At 33.5% G+C, this 23858-nt stretch overlaps 1 protein-coding gene across 6 annotated transcripts in view; it reads left to right on the top strand.

Annotated features, from left to right (window-relative positions):
* Window positions 1-23858, top strand: part of SCAPER (S-phase cyclin A associated protein in the ER) — a 491674-nt gene that overhangs the window by 144221 nt on the left and 323595 nt on the right. For all 6 annotated transcript variants that reach the window (XM_063090894.1, XM_063090891.1, XM_063090893.1 and 3 more), the window contains 2 exons: window positions 9701-9856; window positions 15582-15724. In XM_063090894.1, coding sequence (XP_062946964.1) covers window positions 9701-9856; window positions 15582-15724 — 299 coding nt within the window. The remainder of the gene's footprint in view (window positions 1-9700; window positions 9857-15581; window positions 15725-23858) is intronic.

Raw genomic sequence — 23858 nt, 5'->3', positions numbered from 1 at the left:
AGTAAACATGGAAGTATAGGTATCCCTTCAACATGATGATTTCTGTTCCTTTGGGTATATACCCAGCACTGGGATTGCTGGGTCATATGGCAGTTCTATCTGTAGTTGTTTGAGGAACCTCCATACCATTTTCCATAATGACTGCACCATTTTAAGTCCCACCAACAGTGTGGGAAGGTTCCCATTTCTCTGCATCCTTGCCAGCATTTGTTATTCTCAGTCATTTGGATATTAGCCAGGCTAATTGAGTGAGATGATATCTCATTGTGGTTTTGATTTGCATTTCCTGAATGCTGAGTGATATTGAGCATTTTTAATATGTCTGTTGGCCATTTGTATATTTTCCTTTGAGAAATCCCTGCAGTTCCTTTGCCCTTTTTTTTTTTTTTTTTTTTTTAAATAATTTTTTTAGCAGCTGGCCAGTAAGGGGATCTGACTGAACCCATGACCTTGGTGTTACAAGGCTGTGCACTAACTAACTGAGCTAACCCACAAGCCCTCCTTTGCCCATTTTTTAATCAGGTTACTTGTTTTTTTGTTCTTAAGTTGTTTGAGTTCCTTGTATATTCTGGATATAAATCCTTTGTCAGATGCATATTTTGCAAATATTTTCTCCCACTCTGTTGGTTGTCTTTTCACTCTGTTAATTGTTTCTTTTGCCGTGCAGAAGCTTTTCAGTTTGATATAATCCCATTTGTTTATTTTTCCTTTGGTTGCCTGTGCTTTTGAGGTCATATTCATAAAGTCTATGCCTAGTCCTACTTCCTGCGGTGTTTCTCCTATGTTTTATTTTAGGAGTTGTACAGTTTCAGTAGTTTCAGGATGTATATTCTTTAATCCATTTTGAGTTGATTTTGATATGTGATGAGAGGTATGAGTCTAGTTTCATTTTTCTACATAGAGATGTCCACTTTTCCCAGCACCATTTATTGAAGAGGCATTCTCTTCCCTAGTATGTGTTCTTGGGGCCTTTGTCAACGATCAGATGGCCACAGGTGTATGGGCTGATTTCTGGGATCTCTATTCTGTTCCATTTGTGTGTGTCTCTGTTTTTATGCCAGGACTATGCTGTTTTGGTTACTATAGCTTTGTAGTATAGTTTGATGTCAGGTAGTGTTATGCCTCTGGCTTTAAATAATAAACTAACCATACATTTCTGGGATAAACCTCACATGGTTATGATATAGCATCATTTTTATATATTAATGGAGTTGATTTTTTAACATTTTAAAATTATTTTACATCAATGTTCACATGAGACATTGTTCTGTAGTTTTGTTTTTTGGGTTTTTTTCCTTGTCAAGTCTTTGTCTGGTTTTGGTAACGGGATATTTTGGCTTCATAAAGCACATTGGGAAGGGTTTCATTGTCTTCAGTTTTCTAGAGTTGCTGTGTAGAATTGGTACAGTTTGTTTTTTGAATTTTTTTGCAGAGTCCAGTGAATGTATTTGGGTCTGGGGTTTTCTCTGTGAGAGGGTTTTGTTTGTTTGTTTGTTTGTTTGTTTGTTTTATTGGTGACTGGCTGGTTTATGGAACCAAACCCTTGACCTTGGTGTTGTAGGTACCGTGCTCTAACCAAGCAAGCTAACTGAGCAGCACTGTGAGAGGGTTTCTGACTAAAAATTTCATTTATATAATTTATATTAGACTATCCATATTATTGATTTCTTTTTTTGTAATTTGTCTTTCCAGTAGTTATGCCATTTTCCTAATGTGCAATGATTTTGATTTTGAGCATCTTTTAGTGTACTTTTTGCCATTTGTATATTTTATTGGGAAAAATATCTATTCAAAATCCTTTGCCCACTTTTTAATTGGGCTGTTTGTCTTTTTGTTGTTTAGTTGTAAGAGTTTTTAACATGTTCTAGATACTATACCCTTATGAAACTTATGATTTGAAAATACTTTCTTCCCTTCTGTAGGTTGTCTTTTTACTTTCTTTATAATGCCTTTTCACAATTTTTTAATGTTGATAATATCAAATTTATTTATCTTTTGTTTTATTGCTTGTGCCTTTGGTGCTAAGAAATCATTGCCAAAAATCAGGGTCATGAAAATTTGCCTTTGTGTTTTCTTCTAAGACTTTTATTGTTTTAGCTTTTAGATTTAGGTCATTGGGACATTTTGAGTTAGTTTTCGTGTATGGTATGAGATAGGGGTTCAACTTCATTCTTTTGAATGAAGATATCCATTTGTACCAGAATCATTTGTTGAAGAGACTATCAAATGGTATTAGTACACTTGTTGAAAATTAATTTGCTGTAGGTGTACAGTTTTATTTTTGTCCTCTTCATTTTAGTCCATTTGTTTATATATCTATTTTTATACAATACCACACTGTGTTTTTATTACTGTAGATCTTCAGTAAGCTTTGAAATGGGAACAGTGAGTCTTCCAACTTTTTCTTTTTTTTTTTTCAATATTATTTCAGCTATTCAGGGTACATTGCAATTTCATATGAATTTGAGGATTGCTTTTCCATATCAGCAGAAAAGTCCATTGGCATTTTTTGGGTATTGCATTGAATCTTTATATCCCTTTGGGTAATATTGCAATCTTACCAATACTATGTTTTTCAGTCCATGAACATGGACTGTCTTTTCATTTATTTAGATCTTCTTTAATTTCTTTCAGTCTTGCTGTTTTCAGTGTATAGTCTTTCACTTTCTTGTTTAAATTTATTTCTAAATATTGTATTCTTTTTGATGCAATTTTAAATGGAATTGTTATCTTCATTTCATTTTTGGATTGTTCATTGCTAGTGTATAGAAATACAAATGTACTTCAAAAAGTTCATGAAAAGATTCATATTATCTTTTAATTCTATTTTTCAATGAACTTTTTATTGTAGTATGAATTTTTGTAGATTGATTTTGTATTTTGCAGTCTTGTTTGTACTCTTTCTTTAGTTTCAATAGCTTTTTAGTGGATTCTTTAGGACTTTCTATAAACAAGTTTTTGTCATTAGCAAATAGAGATAGCTTCACTTCTTCCTTTCCTGTTGGGTGCCTTTGATGTATTTTTCTTGCCTAATTACTCTGGCTAGAAGCTGTAGTACATAGTTGAATAGAAGTGATGAGGGTGGGCATTCTTTTCTTATTCCTGATCTTTGTGGAAGGTATTTATTCTTTCATTGGTATGATGTTAGGTGTTTTCATATATTTCATTTATCTGTGGGGTACAGCATTGAATATCAATACCTGTGTGCAATGTGTAATGCTCAAATCAGGATAATGACTATATTCAGCCTTACACATTGTAATCATTTTTGGTGGCCCTTTACCAATTTCTCACTCTCCCCTCTCCCCTTTTCCCATCTGTGTTGGCCTCAGTTCTGTTATCTCCTTTTGGAAGTTCAATGAATTATTGTGATGGTTGTATCTTTCTTTTTTTCTTTCTTTCTTTTTTATTTGTTTGTTTTGTTTGTTTGATTTTTTAGCTCCCGTTTACGAGTGAGGACCTGTTTAACTTCTAGTTTGTTGAGTGTTTTTATTATGAAATGATGTTGGATTTTCTCAAATGCTTTTTTTCCATCCATACCTATAACACTGTGGTTTTTGTCATTTTTTCTATTAATATGGTGTATTGCATTAGTTGAATTTCATATATTTTGTATATTTGCCAGTTTGTTTCATCATGGGTAGAAGTGTAAGTTTTCACCTATGTATTATTATTATTTTTATCTTTATATTTTTTGGGGGGGGGGGAATCTGAAGGCACAGTACTGATAGTCACACAGCTAGAACATAAATCCAGGTCTTTTTTGTTCCAAAGCCACTAATTTTACCACTGTAAAATTGATTTTGTATTCTCATGTTGGGTGGTTTTTTGTTTTTGTTTTTTTCCCCATATGACTCGTATGAATTTTGACTTGTCTGATTGCTTAACCTACTTTCATTAAAATTTTATTAAGCTGAAGGGACTCCTATAAGCATATTAACCCAATATTAACCCAAATCACAGTCAAAATAATTTTCATGGAGATGGGTGGTCAACTACTGGATATCTTTACATGAAGATATCACCTGTCATTTGTAGTTCTTTTAATTCTTAATAATTGAGAGTCTGTACTAAAATTCTTGCTTATATGAAATACTACTTTAAGTTCTTGCTACCAATTGCTGCCCTATTGGTTCTTTTAATTTTCATTGCTTTCTATTCAACAGTTTACAAAATCCTGTCTGGAAATGTATTACATCTACAGGGAAAATAGTCACTGTAGTTTTTTCTTGTTTTTTCATCCACTTAAAAAATTGATGATTGAATTATGTATTAGTCCATTTTTGTTGCTTATAACACTACCTGAAACTGGGTAATTTAAATAGAAATAAAATTTATTTCTTACAGTTTTGGATGCTGGGAAGTCCACCATCCAAGGAATGCATCTAGTGGGGGCCTCCTCATGGGTGTTGACTCTATAGCAATGCAGGGTATCCCATGGCCAGAAATTGCAAGAGCTCTGTCCTGTGCTCCTTATAAAGCCATAAGTTCACACCCATAACTCATTATTCCATGAATGGATTAATCCATTCATGAGGGCACAGTTTTTATGATCCAGTCACTTCTCAAAAGCCCCTCCTTTCAAATATAATAGTTGGATTTTTCCACCCTCTTAACACTGTTACAGTGGGGATCAAGTTTCCAACACATGAACTTTTGGGGGACACATTTGACTCATAGCAAATTGTTCCTAATGGGATGACGTAAATATCAGAAATGTTTGTGTGAAACATTGTCATTTACTTCCTTGCTCAGACATTCTACTTTATGAGACAAAACTTCTTTATGCCTCTGGTTTTGTCATATGCCAAATTTCTGTCTTGCTTGATCATAATAGTTATCTGAGGTTTTGTTAGAAAGACAGAGATTCCCAAGCTTTTTCTTTGCAGGGTCTTATTGAGTAATGCTAGAGTGGGGCCTAGGCATCTTTTTTTTTTCCCACAAGACCTCCGTTTGATTTCTTTGATCAGGAAATTTGGGTTTCCCATATATCAAAAGGTTGCTCCTTATTAAAAAGTAATTTTTTATCATGATAGTGAAGACTGAAGTCTTTGGGGTTACATAAACTTGGATTTAGGTTCTGACTACCACTTAATAGGTGAATGTCCTTATGTACTATTTTACCTTTCTGAACTTTTTTGATTATCTTTAAAATAGGAATAATCTTTGCTACATTTCTATTGCTGGAAGGATTATATTAGATTATGCATGTTGTGAAGCAGATAGTGCCATCTCTGGTATAACATAAGCACTTATTAAAATATTAGCAGGGACAAGAGGTAAGAATATCATTGCAAATATTTAGGGGGGGCGATAAAAATAAACTGGTGGCAGCTACAATGAAAGGGAAAACACATGAGTAACTACAGAGTTATAGAACTATGGTTAGATATATACATGGGACCCCAAAGAAGAAGTCACAAAAGTCTAGCTTATTTTTGTGCCTTAAACACAAAAAGTGGTCTAAAAAACCCACAAAAACAAAAAAACAGTGATTTGAAGTAAATGAATACAAGTTTTTCAAGTCTGGGTTAATGGTAGACTAATGATAATCAACATCTAAAATATAAATTGTGGAATTGTAGAAGAATACATCATATTTGTTTTAAACTTCTTAATTTTTCCTTAAGTCCCTAAAGCATTTCTATTGTTCTGATACTAATTAAAAAGTACTACTAATCCAGTGATTTTTTTCTTATTTTAAAAAATATATTTAAATCCCCCTAGGAGTGTACTTTCCTTGAGAAATATATCAAATATATTTATTTCAGTTTTGTTATATCATCAAGCTGTGACTTATATGTTTCTATATATGCTTTTCCTGAGTCCTTGGAATGAATTAATAGTCATTTCAAATTCCTTAGTTCTTTCTTGAGTAGACAGACGATTGAAAATAAGTCATCTAGTATTTAGTTGATAATGACTAATATTGCAGCCAGAGTTAATTAGAACCTGATTTTATTTTAGATTGCTGTCCATTATTTAATAATATTTTTAGTTTTTTAATGGTCTCATTGATTCATTTTTATTTGCAACATATCTACTTTTAGTTATAGTTTATTTTATTCCAGTTTTGAGGAAGAGATACATTTTTGTATTTATGGTAGGAGCCTTTTTCTTTGTGCTGTGGATCCAATTTATGTCCTCTTGCCTGCTCTTAGAATTTTTTTCATCAGTTATCTTCTTGTGCCTGCTTCGTTGCTTTCTTCCTCTAGATTGCCTACTTTCGTACTTCTGTTCTATACATTACCTATTCTATTCTTTTGTAAATCACCAGATTCCTTAGAAACAGTAGTCTGAGCTCATTTCTAGTCTATTATCTTACAACCATGTCTTTCTTAATTCCTTGTAATGTCATTTTCTCTCTCTGCTTTGAGAATATTACTCTGCTGTCACTAAGTTTAAAAGCCATTTCTGAATCTCTTAATATGGACACTGTCAGGCACCTTTTTATAGAATACTTTCTTCTGTGCTGTCTTGATTTTTGTTCCACCTCTCTAACCAGTCCTTTTCTATATTTCATTCTTTCTTTTGTTGGTTAAATATAACTACTTTCAGTTTACTTCACTTATTCTTTTCCATTAGTATCATAACCACTATCATTGCTTCAACTATCCTCTCTGCAGTGATTCCTAAATTTGAATATTTAGCCTCACCCTCTCAACCAACTCTAGATTCAGTTGCTTATTGCTTGGTGGTTGTATTCAGTAGAACTCATCAGTTCACCATCTGCTTTTCCTGAAATTCATATTTCGGATGATGATTATCATTATTAGTCTACCATTAACTCAGACTCGAAATACTTGTATTCATTTACTTCAATTCACTGGGTTTTTTTTTGGTTTTTATGGTTTTTTTTGGACCACTTTTTGTGTTTAAGGCACAAAGATAAGCTAGATTTTTGTGACTTCTTCTTTGAGGTCCCATGTATATATCTAACTATAGTTCTGTAACTTTGTAGCCACTCATGTGTTTTGCTTTTCATTGTAGCTGCCACCAGTTTATTTTTATCACCCTCCTAAATATTTGCAGTTGATACTCTTATCTTTTGCTCCTGCTGCCTCCAAATTGATCTTTCTGAAGGACATTATTGGATTACCTCTCAGCTTAAAAACCTTCAAGGACTTTCCATTGTCTTCAAGCATTGTATAAATGTATTATTAATATTTTATATTTAGAATAACAGTCATATTATTATTTTTAAAAATGATTCATTTTCTTTTAAAAGAATTCCAGTAATATAGCAAAAGAAACTAAAAATCTCAGTGATAGCCACCATTAACATCACGCAAAACACTGTTCTAGAAATATCTCCAGAATTATGTTCAAATTGCATGAATAGATAATTTTATAAAATATAATTATGCTATACTTGATACTTCTTAAAAGACATATGAATGTCTCTTTTAGTTCCATTTTAAATGAAAGAATTGAAATGGAAGTAAAATGGAAGAAATTGTTGAGTTTGTAATAAATGTTTCTTTATCACGAGAGGGATTATTTACCATAAGATATTTTTAAGGTTATAGAAGATTAAGAAACATATTGAGAGGATGGAATTACTATATTTTTTCAACCTCCTTTTAATTGTGGATAATTCTGAGGGAATCCCTACTTAAAAGATGAGAAAATTAGCATTCCTATTTCCTTCCATCTTTGTAATCGCCCTTCAATAATTTTTCATAGTTTTATTAGTTTTACATTGTTAAAGTTTATCACATTTACATTTTGCTCTGTAACTGTAAATTCCTCAGTTTAGTTTTCCTTGCATATATAAATAAAATCAATGCTTACCAATTCTCCATTCATGAGTTCTTTGTTTTGATTTATCTTGGTTTTCTGGACCAAGTAACTTTTTTCAGGGATAGCTCATAGGTGCTTTGTTCCTTGAGTTCTAGCATATTTCAGGCTTATGACATTTTTACCTAAATTATATCTTGGCCAGAGACCAGATTCATGATTCACAATATCTTTCCTTCAGAACTTTGTAGGCATTATTCTGTTGTCTTCTATTATTAACTATTTCTTTGGGTAAGCTTGAGGCCGCACTGTATTTTTTCTTTCTTATAGTTGGCTTGCATTTACTACTTGAAAGCTTAAAATTTTATTATTCTTCCTTAATGTTTTATGATTTAGTAAGGATATTCTTAATTTGATCTTCTGAGTCAGTTTTTTATGAAATAATGTAAGCTTTTTTAATCTTTGATTTGTTCCTTTTTTTCCTGGTAACATTTCCTGTATTTTATGTTGGAATATTTTCTGTTGCCTTTTTTAACTGCATAGGTATTATTTATCTTTATCTTTATATTAGGTCATCTTGACTTGTTCTCCGTATTCAAGGCTTATTATTTATCCATTGATTTTTATTTTAAAAATCTGTATTAACTGGGATTATCACAAGCCTTTCCTCTATTAATAAATTGGGTTTTTACTGTCTTTGTTCTGTTCCCTGCTTTTTCTAATTTAATGAATTCTGTGATAGTGTTTCCTTTGTCCTCAGTTTGTTTCCTTAGCTCTCTAATCATCCTTTATTTTACCATTATATTGTTTTATCATCTTGCTCCTTTAAATTTGTGTTCTTGTTAACTTCTTCAGTGTTACAAAGTTTGCCTAGGTAATTTTCTCCTATTTTGGGGTTATGTTTTCTTCCAGATTGGGTTTTGTATCTGACTTTTGCATACTCACTTCCCCCTGAATTTTGTTTTATTTATTTTGCTTAGTGTATTAGATCCCATTTCTTTTTCTTTCATCCTGATTATGCTTAATTAACATGTGAGCCCTGAAATAGTATAAATAAATTTTCCTTGAACATACTTGTTTGTTTTATACTTCCAGTACAGTTTGGAAAGATGATTAATTAATCCATATGATTAATCTACTTATAAAAATACTTATTAAAGTGGCCTCATGGCATGGAGGTTGGGAAAGCATGGTTAGAATTATATTTAAACTTTCTTATTTCTAAAATATCTTGAGATAGGTTTTATTCCATCCAGTATGGATTCATGGCGTCTGTGCTTTTGTCACAGATAGTCAGCTCCAGTGTTCAATTCCCTGTATACATTCTACCATTTTTATTCCAGCATACCCTCCCTCTGGCTTTCAAAATTGAAAGATTTGATCCCAACTGGTTTTTCGAACTTTATCGTTAGCTATACTTTGCTCATAAAATCTGTATTCTCTAACAAAACTTGGCTGTTAAGAGTCGATACATGTGAAGTTGAGGATGCAGTACATAATGCACTACCTTGTACCTAATTGTCACTTATTTAATATATTTTGAAAAAAAAAGATTCGTTGTTTACTATAAGCTTTGACCTCTCAAACTTATTAGAATAACATAAACATACCTATTTAAATGTTGGGGTAATATATGGTTGCAAATTATAATGATGGTTACACAGGTAGAACTTTGTAAGATGGACTCAGTGAGAATCTTAAATTGTTCTTGACTTTAAAATATTTTCAGTAGCAGACCTCTAAATCAGTTTTTACTAAGGCCTGTGGATTTGTTATATACACTGGATTATTTTCCATTCTGAGGTAAATATTAAAAGAGTTATATGTCATTTATTTTTTTTGTTCTGTGCCTTATCACTGTTTTAAGTTACTATATAAAAACTTGTTAAATTTCTTATTTATGTGATGTGCCCAAGAATTAACTTGATTTGAATCTCACTTTCTTTGTTGTTATTGGAAGGTAAATGAAATTGCCTTTATAAATACCCTTGAAGCCCAGAATAAACGCCATGATGTTTTATCAAAATTGAAGGAATATGAGCAGAGGCTTAATGAGTTACAGGAAGAACGTCAGAGAAGACAGGAAGAAAAGCAAGCACGTGATGAAGCTGTGCAGGTAGGTTTTTATTCAGTAAACATTTATTGAGCACCTGTTATGTGCTAAGCTCTGAACTAGGTGCTGAGGATCCAAAAAGAAGTAATACCTAGTCTTTGTTTCTAAGGGTGCATGGTTTAATACAGCACTGTTTGGAAACATGAAATCTGATTGCCAAAAGACAGTGTTTTCTCTCTTTGATAAGGTAATCAATGATTAGTCAGTTGACTGCAGTCATAGAAATAGAGTCTCTAGCAGCAACCAGGTGAAGGATTAAATTGCTCTGGAATGATTGTCATCTATTCTTTTCTAGTTGGGTTTGGTAAGAATATGCTCCTCTCCCCCAGTAAAAAAGGATTGTTCTTGAGCCAGTATATATAGCCTTAAAGAATTGGGTAATCTTTATGCTTATGACAAGGAGTACCTATCATTTATTGGGCAGTATCACCAGATTATAATTATTTAGCTTTTAACCTCTGCTGCAAACCCTAGGTTAGCTCCCGTTTTCAGGATTGGAAGAAAGATTAGAGCATAAACTGTACTGCCGTTTTCTAATCTATTTTAGATCTTTCTCAGTAAAATTCCTTGCCCATAGACTCTTTTAGGACTTGACATTTTTGATGTAGATAAATTTTGCAGTGTTCAAATATAAATGCAGACATACTATATCTATTATGACTAATATTTACTTGTTCATTCATTCAATGATCATGTTATTGAGTTACTACAAGTAATATGTTCACATGGAGACATATACATAAATAAATTTAACCCATCAGGATAAGTGCTATAGTAAAGGCATTCTCAGTCACACAAAGGAGAGAGAGGACATGAGAAAGTCAGGAAAAGTTTCCTGGAGGAGATACTTCAACTAAGTTTTTAAAAATGAGACTAGTACAAATGACATAGTGTGGGAGAGCACTGCATGTAGAGTTAGAGAGCAGATCATGAAAAGCTTTGTTGTTATGTTAAAAATTATGGAAGTTATTAATCATGTTTCTTCACTGGTGGTTTTAGAAAATTAAAATATGAATACATTTTTAAGGTTATTGATTACTTTTTGGTATTTGTGGACATTAGCAGGCATTTCCATATTCATCTTTGATCTCTTCTATTTGATTTGAGTCCAATGTCTTACCTTAATGAGGACCAAGCTAACCTAAGTTTAAAAATACAGAATGCTCCTATTGGAGGAATTTTAGCTTTTCCTGTCCAAGAATCAGCAAATATTTTTATTTTATTATTTATAAGTTAATTCTCTATTAACTTATACCCTTAAATGAATGAGTAAAGTAATATGATATTTGAATTTTTAATTTTAGCCTTCTCTTTAGCATTATTGCTGTCTGTTTCTCTATAGCAGGACCATTTTATAAAAAGTCATGTTTTGTAAGTTATGTATTACTTTTCAGCAACTATTAGGCATTAATAACTGAGCGATAAATAAGACATGATCCTTGCTTTATGGTAAATAATAAATTACAGTTTCATATGAAAGAGTGTAATTAAAGTATGTACAAGGTACAGAGGTACCTACCACAGAGGAGGTCATAATTAACTCTATTTATAGGAGGAGAATGTCAGGGAAAATTCTCTGAAAAAGGTGATTTCTTAGCTGAGTTGTAGGGAGAAATATATGAGTATTATTGTATATTTTTAAATAGACATCTTTGGTTTCTTTCTCTGCATTTTGAAGATTTTAAGATTTGATATATAATAGTTATTTCCAGTTTAAAACTGATGAGTCTTGCTTCACAATTTGGAACATTCATTAAAGCTTAAAGGAAAACAGTTTACTAGAAAGTAGTAAGGAATTTCCTGTACCTACCAACACTTTAAAAATTGTTTTGACCCTTCCCCCCCAAATTGTTTTTATACTTCAGAATTATTTTTCTTTTTTGAAATGTAGAAATTACTGATGGATTTAATTTTCTGAAAAATTTAAAACTTATCTACATCAGTTTAATTGAGATATACTGACATTGTTAGAAAAATCCACTGGTAATATACAACATATAAAAATGTGTAGTCATTTCTAGCTGTGTAAGGCACTAATGCCAAACATTCTGTAAATACAATAATAATAGTAAGATCCTAACTTTATATAGAATTTCAAAGACCCCCCCATCTACTTTATGTTTACTCTTGAAACATTCCCATGAATTGTTAAAAGGCAATTGTGATCCTTGTTTCTTGTAAGTGAAATACTTAGTGCTGTCTTTATATATTCTCAATTGCCATTGTTGTTATGTATATTATTGATTGGTTAGTTTTAAGCTTGGTTTTTTTAGAAATTCTAAAAGCTTTGTTTTTTTGCCCTGATCATTTGCATTGTAGGCATAAAGAGGGGGTTGCAGAATCCTTTCTTAGGCTGCCATAGGTACACCTTTGCCTATGAAGTATGTGAGGGTCTGAGAGGTTCTTTTCAAGTTATATTTCCAGATCATTTGTTGTAGGTTTATATTGTTTGTAGGTATATAGACTCATAATGCATGTTATTTTATAGAGTTATGCTTCGTATATTAAACATATTTCTAGGAAACCCCTGCCCTGTGCAAGGTGCTCTGTGGGGTACAAAGTCCTAGTTTTAGGGACTTAAATTTTAGATTGGAAAATGCTAGCTCACCTTACTAATTTTTATTCATTAACTGTATAGTTACCAATTCTCTTTTCTATTTATTAAAAACAGAACTTAAAAGGTTAGATAATTTTCAAAGTCCAATTACCTCTTAATGCAAAGTTGGAGTACATCTTAAATCCATGAAAACAATCAGCAAGTTGACATATTTATGATTCTGCAACTTGGCTACATTAAAGTAATTATTTTTACATAATATTAATATATTTCCTTTTAAAGACCAACTTATAATTTTTGCAGTTATATTCCATAAACTTTTGGTTTTATAAAATGTGAAATGAAAAGGTCTGTTTTAGTTCTTTATATTTAATGCCTAAGCCTTTTGTATTTCATTGTGAAGAATGTGTTTCAGACATAATACAGATTTTTTTTTTAACTTTAGATAAATTTGACTATAAGAGAAAGTATTTTTGGTTATATTTTTCTTAAAGGAGAAAATTTTCTGTACCAGATTTGATTGTTTTTAGTATTAAGAGTTTTTGCAATCTTACATATCTAAACATGTTTCCACATAATACTCTTGATTAGTAATGAGAAATAGCTAATGCCAGTTTACAAATAGTATGCCAGACACTAAAGAATATATTTAAAATCTAGTGCATGTGTCCAACAGTCTGTAATCTTCCAGATATACCCTCCTGAAATCAGTGCATTCCCTTCAATTCCCAGTTCTTCCCCCCTCAGAACTCATAGGCCCCACCACCCCCAACCTCACCTCAAGAAAGAAAGAAATAGGGATCTTTTTGGCTTATTTCTTTAAAAAGGTTTTCTTTTCCTGAGGTAGAGTGTGTTGTAGAGATGAAGTTACCATTGTGAGCTCAGTTAACTATCAGATGTTTGAATTTCTTTTCAGTGTTGTCTGAACAGAAACTGCTTTATTTTTTTTCTGCTGTTCTTTACTGAGCCCTTACTGTGGCCAAACTCTAGTGATTTAGATCTAACAATAAACTGAAACTGTTTATGGTGAAATGACTATGTAAGTAGTGGGTACTAGAGCCTACATCAGCATATTCCTTTAATCATTAATAGGAGGGGCCAGGGAGAGGTTGTGTGAGCTACTTGGGAACATGGATGGATTGAAAGAAGTGTAATGTGGTGAAAACTATCAAAGAACTGCTACTGGGCAAAAAGATACACAGAACCCAATATTTCATATTGAAATTTACCTTATTTTAATGAAGTGTCTTCTGCCTTGATGATGATGATGATAACTAATTTTTGATAATTCGCTATAGCAATTGTCAAGATCTGTGGTTAGTGGTTTGCGTATGTATTATTGTTATTTATCTTGCAGAAAACAAAGGCACAGAGAATGTGACTAAATAGACCAGAGTCAAGCAGCTAGTGAATAACGAGGTCAGGAAACAAAGCCAGGGAAACTGATTCAGTACCCACTCTCATATCCACTGTACTGTATTATATTGCCTCTTTCTTCTTCCCGTAAGCTTTCTTCACTTAATTCTATTATGAAAGCTTAGTTCAGAAATAAAGTGTGTTAATTATGGTTTTGTTTTTTTTTTCATCATGTTCAGGTATTTCTATAACCATGTATTAACTACAAGCCTTCAGAAGTGGTTAATCAGAAAGTATGTGTTAGGGTCCCACAGAATATGTGTAGCATATTTGCTTAAAATACCATTTATTGGTATAATTATGTATAACACTGATTAGTGACATATGAAAACCAGATATCATTGCTGTTTGATTTTTGTTTAAATTCTGAGAAGCAGTTCCTAGTGGCAAGCCAGGGATCTACTTGGCTTGAATATAGAAGGGGACTTCAAAAAGTCTGTGAAAAAATGGAATTAAAAGACAAAAATTTTAAAAAAAAACTATTTTTCAACAGAAGCTCCACCAAGTTCAAGATACTTTTGTAAGCAGTGATACCAGTATTTAGTCCATCCTTAAAGAACTGAGGGCCCTAGGAATTTATCATGTCAATACAATCTTTTTTACATTATTAACTGAAGAGAAATGGATGCCCTTGAAAGATTTTTTAAGATTAGGAAACAAAAAGAAGTCAGAAGGAGCCAAATCATCACAGTAAGGTGGATGTGTAATGATTTCCCATGGAAACTCTTGCAAAATTGCCCTTGTTTGATGAGAGGCGTGAGGAGGAGCTTTGTGCTGGTGTAAAGGACTCTCTGGTGAAGTTTTCCTGGGCATTTTTATACTGAAGCTTTGGCTAAATGTCTCAAAACACTGTCATAATAAACATAGGTTATTGTTCTTTGGCCATCCAAAAGGTCCACGAGCAAAATGCCTTGAGCATCCCAAAAAACTGTTGCCATGACTTTGCTCTTGATAAGTCTTGCTTTTGCTTTACTTCTACCTCTTGTCTTTGTCTTCAGGATCATAACTAGTAAAGCCACATTTCATTTCCTGTGACAAATCTTGGAAGAAATGCTTCAGGGTCTTAATTCCATTTGTTTAAAATTTCCATTGAAAGCTCTGCTCTTGTCTGCAGCTCATCTGGGCACAAGTTTTGGCACCCATTGAGCAGAAAATTTGCTGAACTGTAATTTTCCAGTCAGAATTGTGTGAGCTGGACCAATTGAGATGTCTATGGTATTGGCTATTGTTTCTGCTGCTAATTGTTGGACCTCTTCAATTAGGGCATGAACAAGATTAATTTTTTCCTCACAAATGGATGTGAATGGTCTGCCGCTGCAGGCTTCATCTTCAACATCATCTTATCTCTTCTTAAAACCAGTTATCCATTTGTAAACTGCTGACTTGTTTGGGACATTGTCCCCAGTAATTTTTCCTAAAGCATGAATGATTCCACCATTCTTGCACCCAAGCTTCACCTTAAATTTGATGTTTGTTCTTCAATTTTAGCAGAATTCATGTTGCTCTGATGGGGGCTCTTTTCAAACTGATGTCTTATCCTTCTTAGTGCCTCAAACTAGATCCTGTTCAGACATGTTATAACAAGTAGTATGAGTTTATTTTGGTACAAAAAAAATATTGCAATACATGCGTAGTTTTTCATAGTACGTGATTTTTCATGAGCCTTTGTATAAGTTTGTGTCAAAGGTATGTCACCTTTAGTCATTTTCATTGTACTCATAATTCTAATATCTTTATTAATATTTCTAACATTAGGAACGCAAGAGAGCTCTAGAGGCAGAACGGCAGGCCCGTGTAGAAGAATTGTTGATGAAGAGGAAAGAACAAGAAGCCCGAATTGAACAACAGAGGCAAGAAAAGGAAAAAGCCCGTGAGGATGCAGCTCGGGAACGAGCTAGGTACCTCTTTTTGCTATCTTGATTTTGATCCTGATGAACATTCTGCACTGAGTGAATATTCAAATCAAGTCTTAAAATAAAGACATTTGCTGTCATGCAGATTTTTTAGGAAGAGTCAGAAATACAGAAATGTGATAGTAATTTTCAATTTCCAGGGATCGTGACATTGTACTCAAAATGGAAACCTTTAGGAATTTTCTATTAGATGAGAAACTTGATATGTCAAGATTTTTTTGTTTAAAAAGTAGAATTTGATTCTGGCTAGCTTCAGCAAAATGGAATTTTTTGGAAGATATTGGGAGCATAAGTAATGGGAGTTTAGAGACCAGGCTTGGAAATGGTCAGTCATCAAAGGCTAGGTCACAAGAGCCACAGCAGTGATCTTTTGATGGAAATAGTTTGGTAAGCATGTTGCCATTTTTATTAGGATAAATTGACCTTCATTTATCTCAACGTTTTTCATCACTTGTTTAAGGTTCAGAGACACGGAGAAAATGTTTAATTGGCCATGCCTAAGTCCCTTTTGTTGGTGTGTATCTTACTGACGTGATATTTTCTGATATCTTAATTGTAGCAAATTTGGTTGATGTGGAAAGATAGCTCTTTATGGTTTTAATTTGTTTTTCTACTTCTCCCCAATTAATAAGGCTGAGCAACCTTTCACTTTTATGAGCTATTCAGGTTTTTTTCATGTAAAGTGCCTATTCAAATTTTTGTCCATTTCTCTGTTGGGATCTTTTTTTCTTACTGGTGTTGAGGAATGATCTTTACTAGAGAGTTATTCTTTTCAGTTGCATATATTTCAAGTACATTTATCCGTTGTGTCTTGCCTTGTCACTCTGTCATGTCTTGATTAACTTTATTCTTGATTGCAGTATAGTAGAACTGAACAAACTTTGTGATTTGTCCCTTTTGTTCCTATTTAAGGAATCATTTTTTATCCTGAATCATAAGATATTCTTTAAAATTTTGTAGTTTATCTTTAGTAGTAAAGTCTGTATTCATCTGGAATTGATTTCATTGTACGTTTTGAGGTAGGAATTCAATTTCTTTTTTTTTTTTTTAATATGGAATTCCATTGTTCTAGCATACTTTATTGAGTAATCCATTTTTCCCTATTGGTCTGCAAAGCTTTCTAACATAAACTAAGTTTTCAAGTGTGCATGGGGCTGTTTGTGGGCTCTTTGTTCAGGTCCAGTGGTCACTTATTTTATCCTCTGCTTTAATTATTAAAGCTTTATAATAATTTCTGGTGTCTGATACAATCCCTCATCTTATTTTTTTTCTCATCTTATATTTTATTAGGACTGGCTTGGTTCTTTTCCACATCTTTGTAAATTTTAGAATTGGCTTGCTCAGTTCTGTACTAAAAGAGAAACTGTAAAATTTGTACTGGAATTGCATCGAATCTATACAGACGGGTGAAGAGATTGCTATTTTTTATATTAAATATGCTAATTTATGAACATGCTACTAAATGTTTTTGTACTGATTTAGGTCTTTAAAAATGTTTTTATATAATGATTATAACTTTTTTCTATAAAGGTTTTTTAAAAAATTTTTATTGAATCATAATTGATTATACACATTTTTTTTAGTTCAACATTGACGTATGTTGGTCAAATCAATATTACCAGCTTATATATTGTTATAAGTCATACTTATTCTTTATGCCCCTTGTCCAAACTTTCCCCACCTTCCTCTCCCTTCCCTCTTCCCCCTCTAATTACCCTAGATTTCTTCTCTCCTTCTGAAAGAGTAATGATTACTCTGTTGATTTGTTGCCTAGATGATATGTCCAATACTGAGATGTGTGTTCAGGTCCCCCAGTATTATCGTAGAGCAGATGCTGCTTCTGTCACTTTGGGATAGGCTTTGTGGAGATAGACATCCTCTTCTTTTCTTTGGTCTCTGCTGGTGACTCTTCTTGTGTCAGTGCACTCCAGTGGCTTGCGGACCATCTGTGTGGTGGTTGTGACGTCTAGCCACTTTCACAGCAGCCATGGTTATTGTGGTGGCTGTGGTAGGCCACCGACATGGAAGTGATGTTTTTGGCATGCTCCTTGGCGCTGGTGGTGTGCTTGGTTGTGGGGGGGGCATCCGGTCCCTGGTTCCATACCTCAGGACCCCAGGCGGGCCCCGAGGCAGTGGCAGTGTGCCTGGTTGTGTGGGGGGGGGTCTAGTCCCTGGCTCCATGCCCCAGGTCCCTGGGTGGGCCCCGAGGCACTGGCAGTGTGCCTGGTTATGGGGGGGGGGTCCCTCAATACATTTTATTCACCCATTCATTTGTTGAAGGACACTTGTGTGGCTTCTTCCTTTTGGCTATTATGAATAATACTGCTATGAAATGGGTGTACAAATATGTGTTTGAGTCCCTGCTTTTAATTCTTCTATAGCCAGAAGTGGAATTGCTGGATTATATGGTAATTCTATGTTTAATTTTTTGAGGAGAGCAATACTGTTTTCCATTATCAGCTGCATTATTTTGTATTCCCACTAGCAATGCACAAAGTTCTGATTTCTCCACATTCTAATCAATGCTTTTTATTTTCTGTTTTTTTGATAATAACCATCCTAAAGGGTATGAAGTGATATTCCATTTTCATTTTGATTTGCATTTCTCTAATGATTAGTGACATTGAGAATCTTTTCATGTGCTTATTTGGCCATTTATATATATATATATTTGGAGAAATACCTATTCAAGTCCTTTGCCTGTTTTTTAATAAGGTTGTTTTCTTGTAGGAGTTCTTTATATATTCTGGATATTAACCCCTTATCAAATATATATATATATTTTTTTGTAACCGGTAAGGGGATCGCAACCCTTGGCTTGGTGTCGTCCGCACCACGCTCAGCCAGTGAGCTCACCGGCCATCCTTATATAGGATCCGAACCCGCGGCCTCGGTGCTCCCAGCGCCACACTCTCTTGAGTGAGCCACGGGGCTGGCCCCCTTATCAGATATTTGATTTGCAAATATTTTCTCACGTTCTGTGGGTTGTCTTTTCAATTCTGTTGATAGTGTCCTTTGATGCACAAAAGTTTTTAATTTTGATGTAGTCCAATTTATATATTTTTTCTTTTGTTGGCTGTACTCTTGGTGTCATATCCAAGAAATTATTGCCAAGTCCAATGTCATGAAGTTTTTTCCTTCTGTTTTCTTCTAAGAGTTTTATAGTTTTAGGTCTTACATTTAGATCTTGGATACATTTTGATTTAATTTTTGTATATGGTGTAAGGTAAGGGTTCAACTTCATTCTTTCGCATGTGGCTATCCAGTTTTCCCATTGCAATTTCTAGCATACGTTATCTTTTCCCCATTGAATGGTCTTGGCACCCTTGTCAAAAGTGATTTGGCCATATGTGGTGTGGCTTATTTCTTGGCTTTCTGTTCTTTATTTTTTTTCCATGAAGACATTTTTATTTTTATTTATGTATTTATTTGTAAATTCTTATTTTTTATTGACTTGTATTGATTGTACATATTTATGGGGTACAGACTTATATTTAATACATGTATACACTATGTGATGATCAAATCAGGGTAATTAGCATATTCATCATCACGAAAATGTATCATTTCTTTGAGCTCATTGCTTCTAGCCATTTGAGAACATACAATAAATTATTGTTAATTACAGATGCCTAGCATTATTGTACAACACTAGAACTTATTTTTCTTTTCTAGCTGTAATTGTGTTTCAATTAACCAACCTCTCGCTATCCCCTTTCCCCTGCCTGACCTTTCCCAGTCTGTAGTAACCACAGTTGTACTCTTTATTTCTGAAAGCTCACCTTTATTTTTCTTTTTTCTTTTTTCACTTCCCACATATGACTGAGAATATTCATTATTTATCTTTTTGCACTGGTCTTATTTCACTTAACATAATGTCTACCAGGATCATCCATGTTGCCCCATATGATAGGATTACATTCTTTTTTTTTTTTTAAATTAATTAATTAATTAATTAATTAATTTTGTCTTTTTCGTGACCGGCACTCAGCCAGTGAGTGCACCAGCCATCCTTATATAGGATCCGAACCCGCGGCGGGAGCGTCGCCGCGCTCCCAGTGCTGCACTCTCCCGAGTGCGCCACGGGCTCGGCCCAGGATTACATTCTTTTTCACAGCTGAGTAGTATTCTATTGTGTATGTATACCACATTTTCTTTATCTGTTCATCTGTCAGTGGACACTTAGGTTGATTCAGTATCTTGGCTACTGTGAATAATGTTGCAATAAACGTGGGGGTGCAGATATCTCTTCAGTGTGCTAATTTCCTTTTTTAAAAAAAATAAGTACCCAGCAGTGGGATTGTTGGATCATATGGTAGTTCTATTTTTAGTCTTTTGACAAACCTCCATACTGTTTTCCATAAGAGCTGTACTAATTTACATTCCCACAATGTATAAGTGTTACCTTTTCTCCACATCTTCTCCAGCATTTGTTATTTTTTGTCTTTTTGATAATTTGTCCCTCTGTTCTGTTCCATTGGTCTATATGTGTGTCTTCATGCCAGTCCCACGTTATTTTGATTATTGTAGTTTTATACTGAGTTTCTTACTTAATACTAAGCTTTCAATTTTTCCCCATTGATTACATGTTAGCTGTGGGTTTTTCACAAATGCCTATATTATGTTGAGGTACATTCCTTCTATACCTAATCTGATGAGAGTTTTTATCTAGAAAGGATGTTGGACTTTGTTAAATGCTTTTTCTGTGTCAATTGAGATGATCGATCGTGCGTTTTTTATTTTTTATTCTCTTAATGTGATGTATCACATTGATTTGCATATGTTAAATCAGTGTTGCATACTGGGAATAAATCCCACTTGGTCATGATGTATCTGTTGTCTTTTTGATATGTTGTTGGAATTGATTTACTAATATTTTATTGAGGATTTTTTTAATCAATGTTCATCAGAGAAATTGGCCTTTAGTTTTTTGTTTTTTTTTTTCTTTTTTCCTCATGTTTCTGTCTAACATAAATATCAAGGTAATTTTGGCCTCATAAAATGTGTTTGGAAACACTGTCTCTAGGTCTGTTTTTGGAAGAGTTTAATAAGTATTGCTATTAACTGATCTCTGAATGTTTAGTAGAATTCAGTCATGCAGCCATCTGGTCAGGGTTTTTCTATGTTGAGAGGTTTTTGATTGCTTCTTCATTCTCTTTATTTGTTATTGGTCTGTTCAGGCTTTCTGTTTCTTTCTGGCACAATCTTGGTAGGTTGTATTTTTCTAGGAATTTATCCATTTTCTCTACGTCATCCAGTACATTTGTACATTAACCAATTTCTCACTAACTCCCTTCCTCTGCAGCCCCCTTTCCTACCTCTAGTAACCACAGTTCTGTTCTCTCCTTTTGAAAGTTCAACATATTATTGTGATTGATTTGTTTTGTGATTGATTGTGTGTGTTTGTTTCATTCTTTCTCTCTCACTCTTGTTTTATTTATTTTATTTTTTAGTTCCCACTTATGTGTGAGGACATGCAGTATGTCTCTTTCTCTGCCTGGTTTATTTCAGCCATCTGGGCTTTTCTTTATTGGGAGGCTGCTGATTACTGCTTCAATCTCATTGCTTATTATTGGTCTGTTCAGGTTTTCTGTTTCTTATTGGATCAATCTTGGTAGATTGTATGTGTCCAGAAATTTATCCATTTCCTTCAGATTTTCAAATTTGTTGGCATATAGTTCATAATAGTCTCTAATGATTCTTTGTATTTCTGTGGTATCAGTTGTAATGTCTTTTTCATTTCTGATTTTTGTTATTTGGGTCTTTTATCTTCTCACAAAACTAACTTTCTGTTTGTTGATCTTTTGTATTATTATTATTATTTTTTTTTTTTTGGTCTCTATTTCATTTAGCTGTGCTCGGATATTAATTATTTCCTTCCATCTACTAATTTTGTCATTGGATTGTTCCTGTTTTTCTAGTTCTTTGAAGTGTAAAATAAAGTTGTTTGTTTGAAATCTTTCTATTCTTTTGAGTAAGCATTTGTTGTAATACGCTTTCCTCTTAGTACTACTTTTTCAGTATCCCATAAGTTTTGGTAAGTTGTGCTTGTGTTTTCATTTGTTTCAAGGAATTTTTTTATTTCCTGCTTTATTTTTTCTTTAACCTGTAGGTTGTTCAGGAGCATGGTGTTTAATTTCCATATATTTTTATAGTTTCCAAAGTTTGTTGTTAATTTCTAATTTTATTCCATTGTGATCTGAAAATATACTTGATATTATTTCAGTGTTCTTAAATTTGTGGAGACTTACTTTGTGTTCTAACATGTGGTCTACCCTGGAGAATAATCTGTGTGCTGATGAGAAGAATGTATATTTTATGCTTGTTGGACAAAATGTCCTGTACATGTCTGGCAAGTCAATTTGGTCTAAAGTGCTGTTTAAGTCCAATATTTCTCTGCTCATTTTTTGTCTAGATGTCTGTTCATTGCTGAGAGTGGCATGTTAAAATCCCCAACTATTATTGTGTAACATATGTAGAATATGCTTTATATATCTGCATGCCCCATTGTTGGGTGCATATATATTTATGATTGTTACATCTTCTTGCTGCAGTGATCCTTTTATAATTGTATAATGTCCTTCTTTGTCTCTTTTTATAGTTCTTGGTTTGAAGCCTATTTTATCTCATATAAGTATGGCAATTCCTGCTTGTTTTTGATTTCCATTTTCATGGAATATCTTTTTCCATCCCTTCACTATTAGTCTGTGTGTATCTTTACTGGTGAAGTGAGTTTCTTGCAGGCAGCACACAGTTGGGTCTAGTTTCTTGATCTATTCAGCCAGTCTATATCTCTTAAGTGCGGAATTTAATCCATTTACATTCAGGGTTGTTATTGAAAGGTATTGCCTTGTTCCTGCTATTTTATTAATTTCTTTATGGTTGTTTTCTATTTCTTTTGTTCTTTCTTTCCCTTTTATTGTTTGTCTTTGTTGTTTTTTTGTAGTGATAAGAAACAATTTATTTCTTTTTCTTTGGTGTATCTGTTCTACTAACAGTTTTTAATTTTTCTTGTGATTTATGTTGATACATATTGCTCTTTTGACTCCAGATGTAGGACCCCCTTGAGGATTTGTTGAAGGATCAGATTGTGGTGGTGAATTCCTGCAACTTTTATGTATCAGTGAAAGGCACTATTTTTCCTTCATTTCTGAAGGAAAGCTTTGCTCTTATATAGTTTTGCTCTTATATAGTATTCTTGGTTGGCAGGTTTTTTCTTTTAGGACTTTGAATATTTTATTCCATTGTCTCCTGCCCTGTATGGTTTCTGTTGAGAAGTCTGCAGTTAGCTGATGGAGATTCCCTGATAGGTTATTTTATGCTTTTCCCTTGCTGTTTTTAGAAATCTTTCTTTGTCTTTGACATTAGACATACCGACTACAAAGTGTTCCGGGGAGGTCCTATTTGGGTTGAATATTTTGGAGGATCTTTGAGCTTCTTGGATCTATGAGACCATATCTCTCCCAATACTTGGGAATTTTTTGGCTGTTATTTCATTAGATATGCTTTCAATGCCTTTTCCTTTCTCTTCCCCTTCCAGTAAATCCGTAGTATGGATGTTCGTACACTTGAAGTTATCAGAAAGATCTCATAGGCTTTCTTCTTTTTTAAAAATTCTTTTTTGGTCCAGCTGTATTAATTAAAAATGTTCATCTTGTAGTATAGAAATTCTTTCTTCTGCTTGCTCTAGCCTACTGCTTGTGCTCTCTGTTAAATTTTTTTATTTTGTTTGATTGATTTCTTCAGTTCCAGAATTACTGCTTGGTTCTTTTTTATTGTTCCTATCTCTGCTGAGTTTTTCATACATGTGCTGGATCTTTCTTTTCACTTCATTGTGATTTCTTTCTTTCTTTCTTTCTTTTTTGGAATTTTATTTATCAATATTTTTATTTTTTTACATTTGAAGATGTTGTGGAGCTGTGGCTAGGGAGGGGGAGAGGAGAAGGGAAAAGGAAATAGAGGAGGAGAAGGAGGGAGGCATGGTTGAGACTTGTGACACCACTCTCATTCCTGCAGGGGAGACAAGGGGGCTTCCAGCAGTGGCTTGGTGGTCATTGCTGGGCTGATTGCAGGTGTCAGGGTGGCAAGGTCAAGGCACTTGACCCCCCACCACCTTGGT

The sequence above is a fragment of the Cynocephalus volans genome, chromosome 3 (genome assembly GCF_027409185.1).
Source record: "Cynocephalus volans isolate mCynVol1 chromosome 3, mCynVol1.pri, whole genome shotgun sequence".
Classification (NCBI taxonomy): domain Eukaryota; kingdom Metazoa; phylum Chordata; class Mammalia; order Dermoptera; family Cynocephalidae; genus Cynocephalus; species Cynocephalus volans.
Note: the sequence above shows the minus strand (reverse complement) of the source record. Positions and strands in the feature narration are given on the sequence as shown.